Source organism: Alosa alosa, chromosome 19 (genome assembly GCF_017589495.1).
Source record: "Alosa alosa isolate M-15738 ecotype Scorff River chromosome 19, AALO_Geno_1.1, whole genome shotgun sequence".
In the NCBI taxonomy this organism is placed as follows: domain Eukaryota; kingdom Metazoa; phylum Chordata; class Actinopteri; order Clupeiformes; family Clupeidae; genus Alosa; species Alosa alosa.
In genome coordinates, this window is record NC_063207.1 from 22,584,261 (window position 1) to 22,601,511 (window position 17,251).

At 43.9% G+C, this 17,251-nt stretch overlaps 1 protein-coding gene across 3 annotated transcripts in view; it reads left to right on the forward strand.

The window, feature by feature from the left end:
* smoc1 (SPARC related modular calcium binding 1) overlaps positions 1 to 17,251 on the forward strand; it is a 45,040-nt gene that overhangs the window by 20,892 nt on the left and 6,897 nt on the right. Inside the window, exons 7-13 of one of the 3 annotated variants that reach the window (XM_048228016.1) lie at positions 1,042 to 1,131; positions 1,458 to 1,538; positions 6,260 to 6,452; positions 8,125 to 8,207; positions 10,467 to 10,572; positions 10,790 to 11,037; positions 11,607 to 11,699. In XM_048228016.1, the coding sequence (XP_048083973.1) occupies positions 1,042 to 1,131; positions 1,458 to 1,538; positions 6,260 to 6,452; positions 8,125 to 8,207; positions 10,467 to 10,572; positions 10,790 to 11,037; positions 11,607 to 11,699 (894 nt within the window). The remainder of the gene's footprint in view (positions 1 to 1,041; positions 1,132 to 1,457; positions 1,539 to 6,259; positions 6,453 to 8,124; positions 8,208 to 10,466; positions 10,573 to 10,789; positions 11,038 to 11,606; positions 11,700 to 17,251) is intronic. The other 2 variants (XM_048228015.1, XM_048228017.1) reach the window with 2 other exon arrangements.

Below are 17,251 nucleotides of genomic sequence, written 5' to 3' on the forward strand. Positions count from 1 at the left end.
AAACCCAGGTGTAACTCCTTGAAGAAGACTCCACATCACTACTAAAAACCTGTAGCAACTAGGACTCTTTGCCCTCTCTCTGTCCTTATGCCCTCCCTGATAACCTCACCATCTAAGTCTCTCCTCATAATCATGTTGCACCTAATGGTGGTACCAGCCAAGGTGCTCCTTTCAATTTGGCCTGGCATGTTGCTAGATGCCAGACTGAGAAGGCTCAGGGAGACAGGTAAGTGGGACTCCATGGACCACCATACACCACTAAGTTAATCCCTCCACTCAAACTCATTGAAGGCCCTTTAAGGTACAGACCAACTCTACCTCATAGTATAGTTACAAATATTGTGTTGTACAATGAAGCCTTAAGGTCACTGACATGATTGTATGCTGTATACAGTGTCAGAAGCACAACCATTAGGCCTTCTTTTATTTTTAGTTATTTAAAGTTTCAGAAGCAGTGTGGTCCAAGCCCTCAAAACCTCCTAATGCTTAATTCAGACATAATTAGTTTCCCACTCGTTCTAGTTGAGTTTGATGTTAAGTAGTTTGGAATTATAGAGCTAATTTCACTTTTACAGTACAGCTCAAACATTCTTCTAATGTGCTACACTATTGCCTGTAGACTCTCCTGTAGGGCAGTGCAGAGCTGTGGTCAATGGCATGACCATCCACAGGTCATAGCTCCTCACACTCTTCAGATAGGCACGTTATTCCAGCTCCTCACACTCCTCCATATATTTCCAATCTATAATAATGTATCATCATCAAATTTGATTTTTTGAATGGACTTTACATCCCTACATTTTGAGGTGGATCACTCTACATGTCTATGAATGGTGGTATGAATGATGATGTATGGGTATGATGAAGTTGTGTTGTACATAAAATATAAAATCTCTCTCTCTCTCACTATCTATCTATCTATCTATCTATCTATCTATCTATCTATCTATCTATCTATCTGTGCTCTTGGCCGGGCCATGTGCAAATCCCAACCATTCAACAGTTCTGGAGAGTAGATTGTATTAACCTAAATAATTGTAGTCTCTTTCCGTTTCTTTCTCACACTCAACCCAGATGACGGCTCCAAACCTACGCCCACCATGGAGACTCACGTGCTGCCTGAAGGAGACGGTAAGCCCAGCTTAGTCCAACCGCAGTGAAGCCCAAGTCAAATGCAGTGATGGGAATGAAGTTTCTTCTGGTAATAGTATTGATTTTAATTAATACTACCTCTGCATTGTAGCTTGAAAGTTATTCCTCATTTTTGTAAGTGGCCTTGAATAAATGAATAAATGTAATGTAATGTAATGGTTACACAAACATCACCATTGACCTCACTGTACTGCTTTAAGATGCATCCTCCTGATCTCTTAGATCCTTAGTAGGTGTCCAGGCCATGAAAGCTTGCTCATTGTTTTCAGACCATTTGTTGTCAATGGTGTTTCTCCTTCCCACAGAAATCACCGCTCCCACTCTGTGGATCAAGCAGCTGGTGTATAAGGAGAGCAAACAGAACAGCTCCAACAGCAAGAGGCCAGGTAGGAGAGAGATCATTTGGACATTTTGCTGCCCGTTTCCATAATAGTACTTTGACTGGACGTGTTGGGATTGTGACTTGAGAGGTATTTTCAGTTGTATTTTCTCCGCTAGCTGGTTGCACTGCAGTGAGTGTAGCACATGGGTGTATCTATGGCACAGGCCAATATGACAGGCCACTGCTGCCAACTTTTCCCCTATAGACACATTTTGTCAGCATGGCTGTAATCTCATCCATGGCAGAGCACTCAAGCACATAGCCGATTGTGCAACATTTCTGTTCCAGTTTTCAGCTGAGTATAAAAAAAAACAGTCTTAAGGATAGGAAACCTTACACCATTGGCATCAGGGCTGTTCTTTTATACTTTACCCCCTCCTGGTTCTCTCTCTCTCCCTCTCTCTCTCACACACACACACACACACACACACACACACACACACACACACACACACACACACACACACACACACACACAGGTCCTGTCTCTTGGCAGTAATTTGTTTAGCTTTCGATGTCTCCTTTACAATTTTCGCTAAATGAGTGTGGCACCCCCTGGGCATGGCCAGCACACTCAGTGGAGCTCTGTTGGTTTCACGCTTGAGCACACAATGAAGAGTGGAGTCCAGTACTTGCCCGGCCTGTGCTGTGAATGTGTGTGTGTGTGTGTGCCTGTGCTGTGCTGTGCTGTGTGTGTGTGTGTGCGTGCGTATGCGTGTGTACGTGTGCACCCGTGCACTCACATTTGGGTCTATGCATGTGTATGTTTTGTGCTGAAAAAGTTCTGTATGTGTAATAGGTTCAGGACAGCTTGTAGTTCAGCTCACAAATCACATCGTTTTTACAAGATGTCTACATGATGTTGTGTAAACTTGGAGTTTACCCCTCAAGCAGCTGCCAGTGCAAGAAATCAGACTATCCAAATAAACTGACATCACTTAAGTTAAGTGCTGGCGAGTGGTTGAAAACACAGCTGATGTGTTAATAGTGTAATAATGATGTAAATACAAGCACTTGTTTTGCTTAACCTTACATGTGGTTTCTAAGAAGATAGATAGATAGATAGATAGATAGATAGATAGATAGATAGATAGATAGATAGATAGATTCCCAAGGAAATTTGGTAAAAGGTAGAGAAAAGTGGGTGTGGCCAATTTTCTAGCTAGCAACAACTAACAGTATTAGCCAGCCAACTACAACAGATGACCAAACCACAGATGACCAAACCCTATCTAATGTTAACCTTGTTACAATGGAATATGATACTTTGCAGTGGCAAGGACAATATGAATATTCTATTGACTGTAAACTGCAAAATGAATTGTTTGTTGTCCTATAGCTCCATGACACTGGTATTTGGTTCTATACTCTGCAGTAGAAGAGGGGTTTAGTAAATGTGTAAGTGGCAAGGGCTGCATAAGAAAGGTGGGGGAGGATTGGGATTGGGGGGGGGGCACCAACAAGGAGCACCCAAGAGCAACAGGGGCAAGGAAAAACTCCCTTACTAAGGTAGAAACCTTGGGCAGATCCACGGCTCAAAGGGCTAAGCCAACTGCCAGGGGTCTTGGTGTGTGTGTTGGGGTGATGACAAGGGAGATGGGATAGTGTGCTGTGTATGTGGGGAGAGGGCAGTGTGAAATGTGTGTGTTGGAGAAGCTTCCTCATGAGACAATGTGCTGTGTATTGGGGGGGGAGGGGCAGTGTGCTGTGCAAGTATGTTGGGGATGTGTGTTGGAGAAGCTTCCTGATGAAATAATGTGCTGTGTATGTAAGGTAGAGGGGGGGCTGTGTACTGCAAGTATGGTGAAGGGACTTACTATTGCAAGCAGAGTACTGTATGTATGATGTATGTGAGTGATGACAGTGCAGATTAGATTCAAATTAGTGTTGAATGACACAAGAACACAACATCCCCGCCAGTTGTGATTCCACAGAGTGTTGCTTCAGCCTCCTTCTGGATCCGAATTATTCATCCAGGCCTGATCATTTTGCATGAGATCCAAAATAGCCTTTTTGTGCCTTTAGCAGATAAGCTAGACCTTCCACACACATTGTAGTGATTTCTCTAGCGTATAGGAGCCCTGCTTACTTGTGTGTGCTGTTGACAAACACTTAAGTCTATTTTAAGTATCTGAGTTTGCATCATGTATCCTTATGAGGCCATGTGTAAAACCACACACATGTTAAAAAAAAAACTACAAATGCACAGACACCCTCAGCTCCTCCTATTGCAGTCTCCTTGTCAGAGTTGAAAGCACTAGGGCCGCGTAATAGTGATTAGCCCACAGCTGACAACGATAGAGGTTGGCTGAAAGAAAGGAGAGAGAGAAAGGAGGAGGAGGAGAGAGAGAGAGAGAGGCAAGATAAGAAGAGAGACAGAGAAAACCAGATAGAGGGAGATAGGAGGACAATACTGGAGACGGTCCGTGGAGAAGGAACACTGTTTACAGGACTCTCCACCACTTCCAGACTTCAGCGCTGTTTTGTTTGGCCGACTCCTGTGAAGATGAGGACCAGGAGGCCAGTCCAGGAGGGAATGACAGAGAGAGAGAGAGAGAGAGAGAGAGGGAGAGAGAGCCATCCTATCAGAGAGCATGAACACATCAATCAGAGGCGCTTATGAAAACAGCTCACATAGAGCAAGTACAGAAGAGTGATTAATGGAGCTGAGTCTCGCCTCTGCTCTCCTCCTTCACAATGCTCTCACACTCATCAGCCCCTGAGCTGCTATTTGTTTATCTGTGCCTTGCGTTTCTCATCAGTCAGACTCAGTCAGCTGATAGGCACCAGAAATGTGAAAGCAACCAAACAAATAAATAGTTAAAGCAAAAAAAATAGCTTAACTGATATATACATAGAGAGACAGAGAGAGAGAGAGAGAGGGGGAAGATAAAGGAGGGGAAGATAAAGTTTTATAAGTCTCTCATTAAAAAAATAAAAGTTGCAATGATTGAATTTCAAGCATCCATCCTTTTTTTCCATTTATAAGCGTGAGGGGAAAAAAGCAATTTTCTGTTGGGAATCGCAGCTGCCTGGCGCCAGTATACCCTCTGTATAATAAACAGTGCTAAATAATTTGGAAGCAAAGGAACCTTGGCGGGAGTGATGGGAGCCTTTGCGAGACTTCGAACACTTGAGCGTGAGCTCTGAGAATGAGAGGCGGGGGGAGGTGTGCAGACATGCTGGCTCTCTGGTGGCAGGTTAACCCCCCACACACACACACACACACACACACACACACACACACACCTTGTTCCCCATGGTTCCCTTTTGCCCTGCCAGGTCCCACTTAAAATGCCCAAGGCCATAAGCAGGCATGCCAGCGCTGTCAGGACCAGGACCAGAGCTGCTGTAGAGAGGACACAAGTGTAAAACAGAAGTATTCCGTTACAGGGGGAGAGAGAGAGAGGGAGAGAGAAAGAGAGGAGAGAAAGAGAGAGAGAGAGCTCCAAGAGAGAGATCTACCATGGAACTCTTTACTCTTTCTGCACACAGCCCCCTGCACACACTTCAAAAGCCTCCCTCTAAAAACATCCCATTCTGACAGACTCAACACTGAAGTCGGTGCGTAACATGACCAGGTAGATCATTATTTGTGTAAACATCCTTGATTTAATACAGGGTTGCTGTTGCGTGTTGCCAGAGTATGTAAGCATGCACACATGCAATGTAATATACATGTTGTGCACGTCCGTTTGTGTGTTTGGAGATACGTGTGCATCAGTCATGTCAGAGCTACAGATCTCAGGCCAGTTTTAGAGAATAGCTTACCTCCCTTGGGATCAATAAAGTATCTATATATCTATTTATCTATCTATCTATCTATCTATCTAGCAGCAGCATAGGGTTGATTGACTGACGCTTTAAAAAACAGTCTGCTCTGCTCGTCCAGGACTGGGCCACAGAGGCCCGCGTCTGTCTGTTTGTGTGAGTGTGCTCGTGTGGAGGTGTTGTCTTTTCCTAATGTTCTGTAAACACACTTGATTTAAAATGACGTGAATCAGGGGTGGTAAAAGCCCTCCTTAGCGGGCCTACAACTGGATTAACTTGAACGTTCAGTCCTGTTGAACTTGGCCAGGCCACTGAAGGGTGAGCAATGTACTAAATGGACCTGAGTATAAATACTGAGTTGTGGATTAAGACATTAAAAACCTTTAAAAGGCATATCTCTTGAGAGGGCTCTTGCTTTTTATGATGCTGAGCTGAGGGAGTGTGTACTTTGAAGCACTGTGTCTGGCTTGCTACATCTCAGCGACCAGGGAAAAAGGTCAGGGAGACATCATCACATAGCGTCCTTTGGCATCGCTAAGCAAAGCTGCCCTTTCAAGAGGGTGTCTTTTACAGTTATCTACAATTACACACCCCAAAATGTGCTCTGAGTGGGCTTTCTGTCTGCTTTGTGTGTGCGTGTGTGTGTGTGTCTCTGTCTGTCTGTCTATCTGTCTGACTGTTTCTGTGTGTCTGTCTGTGTGTGTGTGTGTGTGTCTGTCTGTCTGTGTATGTCTGTCTTTGTCTGTGTGTGTGTCTGTGTCTTTGTCTCTGTGTGTGTCTGTGTGTCTGTCTGTGTCTGTATGTGTGTGTGTGTGGGTCTGTGTATGTGTCTGTCTTTGTATCTGTGTCTTTGTGTGTGTGTGTCTTTGTCTCTGTGTGTGTGTGTCTGTCTTTGTCTTTGTCTGTGTGTCTGTTACCTGTTCTCAATATTGAGTGTGTTTCTCATGATTTTAGAGAAGGTTCCTTCTTGTGACCAGGAGCGGCAGAGCGCTCTGGACGAATCCCGCCAGAATCCGCGCGAGGCCATCTTCATCCCAGACTGTGGGCCTCAGGGACTCTACAAGCCTGTCCAGTGCCACCAGTCCACTGGCTACTGCTGGTGCGTGCTGGTGGACACTGGGCGACCCATCCCTGGAACATCCACTCGGTAAGGACTTCTTTTCCAATAATGACCAAAAACGTGAAAAGAAACTTCATACAAGGTGTCTTTTTAAATAATTTTGTTATCGTTTACATAGCGTGGTCTTCAGGGCATAATGTTTATGCATACCATAAACATTTAGAACTCTTTCTTTCTTTTTTGTTAAACATCATGCACTAAAGACTAAAGACCACATAGCAAATATAATGCCCAGTGATACTAGAGTTTCATGGACTTAACCATTGAACCATTGTATTCCAGCTGTATTTCTTACCAGTGTTGTCCACTGTGGTTCTTTCTTTTGAATTCAGGGATCACTTTTTGGTTCGGAGACTTTGGTTTCAATTCCATCATTTGTAACCTTAAAAAAAGTTTTGCTGTGTTCATCTTGTAGAAAAATCTAATTCAGCAGCCTCTCCACAGAATGTGATCTATGACTGCTCTTATTTCTAACAAACACAGCTCTGGCAGTCCAAACCGGAGTTCATCATAACATTCAGTAGAACTTCAGGCGGACGTTTGAACAATAGCTTTGTCATCAAGTGCCCTGCATTATCTTACAGTGAGGCAGTGGAGAGTAGGCACTGATCCATTGTTGCGATCAGAGGCTGTTTCCTGTAAAACTGAGTTATTTGTCAGAGTCAGAATGATTTATCCCATTTGGGATTTCTGTGTACATTATGTTAATAGGTTTTTGTATAAGCAGATAGCCCGCTCCATTCCCAAAGCATGGCAGTGGGCCCATCGTCCCTCCTTTGTGGATGCGCTATATGTGTATGTCTGTGGGTGTTGGAGATGTTGCCTGAGAATGTGCAGTCATGCCACAAAAAAACTTTCTTTGGAACATAAAGAGCTGTCAGGTCTGAGCAGAGTAAGAAAGAAAGAAAGAGAGAAATAGAGAAAGAGAGAAAGAAAGAATAAGAGCTCTGTCAGTTGACAATGGAAAGAATGGAATAGGATATGCATTCCTTCTGCCACATTTCTATTCTCTCACTACCTCATGAGCACCGAGGATTGCCACTGCCATTGGAACACACTGGGATTAGTCACACAGTTTCTCTGTCTCCGTTTTTCAACGGTGCTGTTGCCTGGCTCCGAGAAATGAGCTCACGAGCCAGCATCAACAAGGGCTGCCAACCAAGCAAGACAAACAAGACATTTTCCTTAATATGACCCTCTTCTTTCTAAAAAGGAGGCCATACACAAGGATTCATCTCATGAGTGTGCATTCCTGCTCGGAAACACTTGGCAAATAGTTTTGCTTTGTGAGTTCTGGTATGACAACAGGCCCTATTAGTCTTGTCTACAGGGGATTTTTAAAAGTCATAGAGTGCTGCAGTACTTTATCTCTCTTTGCACATAATATGGGATCTAAAGCCAATGTCCATAGCTACACTGTAGGCTGATGTCTTATGTCATCTTATCTCTCTCTTAGATGGACAGACACAATCATCTGGTCTACTGCCCCCCCCCATGCTCCTCTTTTGTAGTCAGCTATTGAACACTCTCTTCTTTTCCCATGTGCTAATTGTATATACTTAAACTAGCAAGTTGTGTTTCTCTCTCCTGGATTGTAACTACTCTGCTGTTGTGCCTGTGTTGTCTCATTGTCTTGTACTCCCACTCCCTGTACCCACTATACACATGCACCCTATGTGCCTCCTTCTCTCACCCGCAGGTACCAGACTCCAGAGTGCGACAATGATGCACGTTCACGAGTGTCGGAGATTGAAGACCCATTCAGGGACAGAGATCTGACAGGTAAGAGAGACAGTCATGACAAGAGTGTTCACCCAACAAGAATGTTCGCCCATAGAGAGAGACCCTAATTAAACATGGCAAGGTTCTAAGATTGATACTCTTTGGACAGATTGAGATGTGTGTCCAGGCAACAGTGTCCAGGCAACAGAGACAGTCAGTGACTGTGTTTACATACACTTCAGTATCCTGGTTATAATCGGAATTTTGAAGTTTTTTATCTCGGTTTTTATCTGCACATATACACATCATATCCATATTTCAGAACCCTGGATAAGCTCTTATCCCGCTTTTGAGAATCAGATTACACTAGCTAGAGTACTCCGAAAGAAACCGGGATACTGTTCCATGTATACACCTTATCACAGTTTCTCAGGCAAATGTGTGTGACTGTGCTAATAGAACTTTTTTGTTGGTACCTGGGACACAAGTATTCATCATGCATACAGGGATATTAATAACCAGGTTTCTCTGTGTAAACACCTTTTCCTGAACATGATCAAAATCAGGATAAGCCTCATAACCGGGATGCTGAAGTGCATGTTAGGGTAAACATAGTCGTTGTGTAGGACTGTAGAACTCATGTGCAGTGCCACAGCAGAACCCTTCAGTGGTCTCTCAGATCACATGGCAGGCACAGCCCTTGCTAGTAGTTCTCCCCCCAGTCTCACTCCTGCCCCTTTCCCCTCCTCCGCTCCCCTCTCCTCCCCTCCCCTCTCCTCTCTCCTCCCCTCCCCTCTCCTCTCCTCTCTCCTCTCCTCCCCTCTCTTCTCTTCTCTCCTCTCCTCCTCAAAGTACCAGTGTAAACTCTTATTTAACTCCCCATCTGGAGAGTTAACAGAGTCCAACATGGCTTCTGACTGCGCTGCAGATGTGTGGTATATTTTACAGCCGGTGGGAGTGTTGAAGGGGGTGTGCATGACTGGGGGGGTGTTGGTGGCCGTAGGGGGTTGACGGGTTATTTTTACGTACTGTAGCGGGATGCTCTGATCCACACAACAAAGTACACGGCCGGCTCAGTCTAAGGGACATCGACACAAATCATCACAGGAATGTTTCACAGGACGCGCCATTTGGCTTCATTTCCCAAGTGTTCCCACTCTTGGCCATAAAATGCTTTCACCAATGCTGCTGAGATGATTACTTTAATGTCCTTGTGGCATTTTTGCATTACAGTGGTCTCTTTTTGAGAATGTGCCTGTGTGTGTGTGTGTGTGTGTGTGTGCGTGTGTGTGCATGTGTGCGTGCGCATGTGTGTGTGTGTGAGTGTGTGCGTGTGTGTGTGTGTGTGTGTGTGTGTGTGTGTGTGTGTGTGTGTGTGTGTGAGAGTGTGTGAGTGCTTCCTACTGCCCAGTGTGTGCCCAAAGCAAAAGGTCCAGCCCCGCATGCTCTAATTTAACACTTGGATTAAGGCGCACTGAGGCGGCACGTCACTTTGCTTGTCGTATCTGCAGAGATTCTAATTGGATTCACCTGGTGGGCTTTAGAGTCTCACCTCCCACACAACTCACTGCTAGCAGGAAATAACACATAAAAACAACTGAAAGAATACCAAAGGTGAGGAACTTAAACTTTGACAAAAAAAACAGTGAAACAAATGAAAACAGTAACAAGGGAGTTTTACGCAAGACGAAACGGCTACAGTATACAGTAACTGAGGAGAAAGGTAAAATGAGAAGATTAGTTTATTATGTTTCTGGTGTTTGAAGTTTCTCTTTAAGAGACACAATTAAGGTGAAAAAATTTGAGCTGCTTGAACATGCTGTTAAAGCTGTGCATCTGGGCAATTAAAGTCTGCTAACCAAGGTGTTCGGAATCGTGTCGTAAATTCTTAACAGGGCTGCGCTCCCCAGCTAAGGCCCGCTTGTCACCTCACACTTCTGAGTTTTCTCAGACCTGCTTTCGTCTTTTTTCAGAACAATACACCAGCACACACACACACTCACATCGATGCACACGCAGACGCAGTACACATACACGAGCGTAGGATCAGTGACTCATCTCAGTTGTACCCTGTAGGATTAGTTATGAACCGTGTCTATTTAGGGAGCAGTCAGATCGTGGGGGAAAAGGGAAAAGTGAGCTTCTTGTTTTTTGAGGATCGCTAAACAGAATTTGATTGCACCAGTCCCAGACACTGTTCTGCTATGATGAGGTATTAGCAGAGGGTTGAAGGAGTTCTGCATGAGAGATGACTCTTCTCACAAATGTTTAAAATGGTCCACACAACCACACTGATGGGTCTTTTTTTACTTAAAACAGGTTGCCCTGATGGGAAGAAGGTGGAGTTTATAACCAGTCTATTGGATGCACTGACCACAGACATGGTGCAGGCCATAAACTCACCAACCCCCTCCGGTGGTGGGAGGTTAGTAGTGATGCAATAAATCAATAAATATTTCTGTGAGCCCAAAATAAAGCCAATCCCAGATGCACAGGGAGGCGTTTTCCTGACCTCTCTGAGTATCTATCAACTTGACACTCCTCCCCCCACACCAATGGCTCCTGCATGACCCAGGGTCTAGTCTGTTTGGATCTCAGTGCACACATGAATCCTCACTGCCCCGAGCGGTTTGTCCGTGCAGGTTTGTGGAACCGGACCCCAGTCACACGCTGGAGGAGAGGGTGGTGCACTGGTACTTTGCTCAGTTGGACAACAACGGCAGCCACGACATCAACAAGAAGGAGATGAAGCCGTTCAAGCGCTATGTCAAGAAGAAAGCCAAGCCCAAGAGATGTGCCCGCAAGTTCACCGACTATTGCGACCTGAACAAAGACAAGGCCATCTCATTGCTGGAGCTACGAGGCTGCCTCGGTGTCAACAAGGAGGGAGGTGAGCCAGGCCTAGTCTGGAAAAGATAATGTCAGGCCTCTCAAAAGCAGCATGACATAAGACGTGTCATTGAGAATTGTATCATGTAAGCTAAGGAAGTATTGCAGTTGATAAATCAAGTGTGTGTGGGTTTTTTTTAAAAGACATTTTGAGTTCTTCCACTCTGTGGAACTTTACTCTGTTTAAGTGCTTCTGACCAAAAAAAAAAAAAAGTATGCACCAAACTCACACGCAGCCAGTCAAAACACACTGGACTCTGCCAATTAATGCTTCATAATGAAAGCTGGTGGACGACAGATGGAAAAGTCTGTCTCCTGAGCCTGTCTGGGCTCTAAGAAAGAAAACAGAGCGCAGTCAAAGTCAGCACACACACACTACCATCCCAGCAGGGATCATTAGCCGCAGCCTTTCTGCACTGGAAGAAGTACATCTAGACACACAAAATATTGATGAAAACTGGCTCATTATTGGCTCTGGTCTATCTATCTCTCTCTGTCTCCCCTTCTCTCTCTCTGTCTCTCCTTCTCTCTCTCTCTCTTTCTCTGTATTTTTGTGTATGTACTTTACAGGTAGCTCTGTGAGCAGTAGCAGCAGCACCAGCAGCAGCACCAGCAGCAGCAGCAGCAGCAACCAAGGGACAAGGCAAGGGACACATTTGTTCAGTAAGATCTACTAAAGCGCTTCACTAACCTGCAGCATAGCTTGCTGTTTTGTAGCTAAACATAATCCACTAACAGAAGAATAATTCTCTTTAAGTCATTTGTGCTTTTTCATCCAAGAATGAAACATCATATTAATGTCATATTCATTTTGCACTGGTAAGTATTCATTAGAATTGAATATTGGATATATTGGATATATACATTTTGGATATATGAATGTGAATACATACAGAATGTATTCACATTATGGTTTTAGAAAATCATGGAATTTAGAGAAGAAAAAGAATATTGTTGTAGTCTGTGGCATACAATATATTCCATTGTGACTTTGGAGGGAATTGCAGGAAACTATTCAAAATGGCCATCATCTGCTAGCTCTTGGCAACTGTTTGGATGATGTAAATGGGTTTTGCCCTTAGATGACCAGTTGGGCCTGGCAGTTTGGTGTGACAGCCACCTGCTTTTGCGAGGATAAATATCTGCTGCAAATGCAATTTACTTCCAACTGTATTGGCCTTTCTCTCTTTCTTTCTCTCTCTCTCTCTCTCTCTCTGTCTTTTTTGTGTCTCTCTGCTAAGGAAATGAAGCCTGTAGTAAAGGCTCATTTGCGGTGAAGATGATTTATTTTGTGCAGTGTGCTGCAGCCTCACTTGTTTCTTGTCAGAGAAATGAGTGAGTGAATTAATGAATTTGTTACTTTATATAGTGCAAATCTGGCATAATGGTTTGTCTGACTTAGTTGGAAATGATGCTTTTATACCCTGTAATTTTAATTAATCTATTTATAGAGAATAGATATACAGTATATATATATTTTTAAATGCCTACTGTCTAGTGTAGGTAATGTTATATAATCAGCATGTTACTGCCCAAATGCGCAAATCACCATGCAAATCTCTTGCCTGCAATCTGTCATTACCACAAGACAACTTCCTCATCTCCTCCCTTCTCAGTGGTAATCAGATTCAGTGGCTGACCTCCTTAAAAGAAGTGCAATGTTAAGTTGTACTATGTCACAATGCCATGCTGGGAAATGTTTTCAGACTGGCCACAGTCACAGCAGGTTTCTACCGTAGTGATGGAGTCCGGCAGCTCATTTGTCTGTCTCTGGTCAGAGTGTCTGTGGTCAACACTCCACTTGAAGAGCAACAGGATTTTTCATAATAATCAGCCACAGCCGTAGGCCCAGAATTTGTCTTCATAACTAGGCTGGGAGGGAGAGACACGGCTACATCTGGTGCTGACATGGCCTGCTGCTCCCCTTGTCGTGCTCACTTTGTAATCTTCAGTGGAATTCCTGTAAAGGAGGATTCATTCATCCATTCCCCCGAGCTGACAGAGCTCCGCTTCTCCCCCCTTTATTGGGATTCTGTGAGAACGGAGCTGTTATTAGGACTCTGAAGAGGGAAAGTGTCTAACAACTCACACCAACCACCCCTATAAAGTACTTGTGTTATGTATTCAAATCAAATGAATAAACATTCCTCTGCTCGGGGAGTTACGCGCATCGGTGGAAAATTGCACACTATTGTGACTCCAGGGAAAGTCTTGATGTGAAGTAACATACAGATTGCTTGTTCATTGCAAGGTGATTATCAGTTGTGACAGGCAGCTATTTCTCTCTTTCTCTCTCCCTGTCTCTCCCTCTTTTTCTGTCTTTGTTTGGTCCCAAAGGATCCCCCCATTATTAGTCCCACTGGTGTTGTTTGCTCTGGCCCTCGCTCCTCAGTGGAGCCTCTGAGCTCTGAGGTCATGTGTTTACCCTGGCGCGGGCTGCCCAGGCCCTGAAGCGCAGTGGCTAGGAGTGGGCATAACGTCAGGCCTATCGGGCCGTGGGCATGCCTGCCAGGATAAACAGCAAGGGTCGTTTGGAGAGGTGAGGGGGCTGCTCCTGCCCAGTTTTTGTTTTAAGACCCCCACAGTCCTCACCTGCACCCCCACACACACACACACAGCCTACCTCCACCTAGTTAGTTCTGACACACACACTAGCCAGAAGCCCATCACGGAAGATTACGGCTTCCCGTAGGATGCGGTGATATATCAAAGCCAACAAAACTATCCCGAGCAGAAAAATGGATACCAAAAATGGATGCCAAAAGCATGTCAAAGCCAATAGACGTTATCTTTTTCTGATAAATGCAGTGGTTGTGTTTGATTATGCAGGTATTCTATAAGACCTGTTGCAAGTTAAAGCAGCATGAATCAGCCTCCTGGGTCTGGATTCATTTAGCAGTATGTGAAATTTATGAAGTTCTCATTTCAAGTTCTCCCAACTGTTGTATGTTAAATCAAACTGTCCACATTTGCCGGGGATGTGAGTATCATAGACATGATCTCATGTTTGTCGCTTTGTGAGTTTGTTTTGGAGACTGGCAACTGTGAAGGGAATGCTGTTTATTATTTGTGAGTGTGTGTTTCTCTTTCTCTCTCCCTCTGTGTGTGTGTGTGTGTTTGTGTGTGTGTGTGTGTGTGTGAATATGTGTGCGTGTGTGCATCTTTGTACAGTATACGTCTCTCTGTATATGTGTATGTGCATGCGTGTTTGTGAGTGTGTGTGTGTGTGTGTGTGTGTGTGTGTGTGTGTGTGTGTGTGTGTGTGTGTGTGTGTGTGTGTGTGTGTGTGTTTGTAGATGGCATCCAAACTCTCCCAAACTGGAATGGAAATGTCCTGAAATAGTGTATTTACATCCAAGTTAATAACTCCTTTCCCGTGGGTGTCAGTTCAGCCCCTGGTGTAACCCTTCTCGTCCTTGTGTCCAAGCCTAGGGAGGCCTCAAGGTGCAGTTGTGCTTTTGATTCTGTGTACCATGGGAACCTGTCCTAGTTGAGATGTATCAGGGTGTATTTACATAGATGCATGTGTTGGAACATTTACACAGTACATCTCTTCATTTCTCAACTACATCATCAAAATGGCTGTCAGGAAAAATTAGCTTACACCAGTCAACTTCTTCAGGAACCACTCAAATGTAGTGTGCTTAATGGAAATTTGAAAAAGAAAAAAGAGCTCTTAGAGCAGGTTGTCTCTCCTCTCTACTTGTGTTTGTCTGAGTGTAAGATTTAAGAGCCATCGTCAACACCACTCATCAGCTTTAGGTCACTGCCTCTTGGTTGTTGAGAGCCAGCTACTCCAGACACCTCCTGCCGTATAAAAATGAATGCCTCCTTCACACATGCGGCCTAGACAAGTTCTTTTTTTTTGCATGTGAATATAATTTAACCCTCCTTATGGGCAGTTGTCCCCTCCATTCTCTGTATCTAAAGCTGATGATACATGGGGCAACTTGTTGAGCAATGTTGCTGGGCAGTGTTCCTCATTATTGTGGTTCTGGCATGTTGCCATTGACATTGGGCAACGATTTCTTTTCTGGAGAACTTTAATCATCAGTAGGCAAATCATCATGATCACCCAATCAGAATAAATGGAACTTGTGGTTATGTGATCACCCAGCAACATTGCTCAAAACATTCTCCCATATATCATTGCCTTAAGTGTTATTTAGTGTGTATCACATGACAGCCATAATGATATTGGTAATATTGATACTGGAAGGGCCTTGCCTTGTCAGATCTACATTAGTACACATTAAAGAGGTAGCACATCGCTAAAAACCAATTTGTGGTTTTACTCTCATATCTACTTGACAGGAAATAAAGCTTCAAAATGTAAGCTTGAATGTGTCCTTTAGTTCTTTGTTATAATCATCAGACTTTTGCTGTCAATTCCACACAGCCCCTCTTCTTGAGTCCGCATGCAACCGTCTGTTTAATGAAAGCTTCAAGAGTCACTACAGAGTTGAAGTTTGGCTCAGGTTGAGTGGATCTAGTTTCGTATTTTTTCATCAGATGTGGGATTGGGGGTGTCCGGAGTTCCTTTGTGCCCATAACGGCACTGATACCACCACTTTATCTCGGTGAAACGAAGGGAGGGCACAGCTCACCGCTTTGCTGGAGCCCGGTAATTACCAAAGCAATTCAAGCACATGCTTCTATAGTGGGTTGGGCGGGGGGGGGGGGCATGAGGCAGAGTCAGAGATAAAGAAGAGTATAGCAGGAGTGAGCCATGGTAGCCTGTGCTTTGATACAGGGATAACATGATGACTGTTTTATTGATGATATTTTCATAGACCTCTGAAAATCAGCTGCCTTTACTGCTTACCCACTTGTCCAGTGGGATTATTTGATGACCGGGTTTGACCAAAGGTTGACACGCTTTGATGATAAGAGGAAAAAGAAGGCGTGGGAACAGTATGACATAAGCCCAGGGGCGATTCTAGACCTAGAGCTTTGCTGGGGCACAGGCCCACAACTCCCAATTAAAAAAAGAAATAAATGTGCAATATTAAATAAATGGCTAGCCTCCATAGTTTTATGTCTATCATGTCCTTATCCGTTTCTTGCCTGTCTCTCTCTTCCTCCACCCCCTGCCTGGTACTGGACTGCCTAGCCTGTGCTCTTTCTCCCCTCTCGTCTCCTTCTCTTCGACCTTCTTCTCCTCCAGCACTCCCTCCCTCAATTGTTGTAGCAGCCACTATCCAGCAACATCCAAACACATAGGCATAAGTAGGCCTATACTCACTGCATGAATTTAATAGGCTTTCCTGCTAACACAAGGGAAGCTTATTTTTAGTCAAAATTGAGATATACTTCCCTCCCAGGTAAGGGTCCTACAGTCATCCTGGAAATACTGCAGTTCTTTGTAGCTTAAATAGCCTACTAAAGCCTTCATACTGACTTTTGCAAATAATTTGCAAATGTAGCCTATATAATCTACACAGAATCAAGAGTCTGATTCTGTGTAGATTATTATAGGCTCCATTTGCAAATGCAGCAAACTTATTTAGGTTTGCCATTAAACCATTGATCAAATCACAGCACTGGCTATAACCAGCATACTGTATATGTTAATGTTACCATTAATGTGGACAATTATCATACCTCCCTCATCCTCCTCACTGTTCCTCTCCCTCTGTTCAGGAAGAATTTGCTGATGTCCATCTCTGAATAGTTTATCAGAAGACTATGTTTAGTTTTACAGTAGGACAGCTTCACAAACAGTATAGGCTACTTTTACAGGACTCTCTCTACAGTATACGTATAAATTAGGGCTGTCAAAATAACTGATTAATTTCGATTCATTAATTTGAGAAAAAATAACTGATTAAAAAAACTAACGCAGATTAATCGATTCCGTATGACCTTTGACCCCGAGCCGTTGTAGTCAGTAACCATTAGACTGTAAAATGAAGGAGAGAGAAGAAAATGTGCTGACTAGATCATTGATTGGAACATTTACTTTTAAACAACGGCCTGATGGTGTTGATAAAAACAAAATGTTGATTAAAATAAAGTCCTCTGCAATGTCTGCAGCAAGGAATTTGCATATCACCGGAGTTCATCAACTCTAAAGTCGCACATCAATGCAAAGAAATAGTGTTGACATTGAGGGAAATGTTAATTTATTTTCATTGTGTCCCCATGGTTATATCTGTGGCCTGAAATACCTTCTATGTGAAAAACAACTTCTTCCCGAAGCACTTTTGAATTTA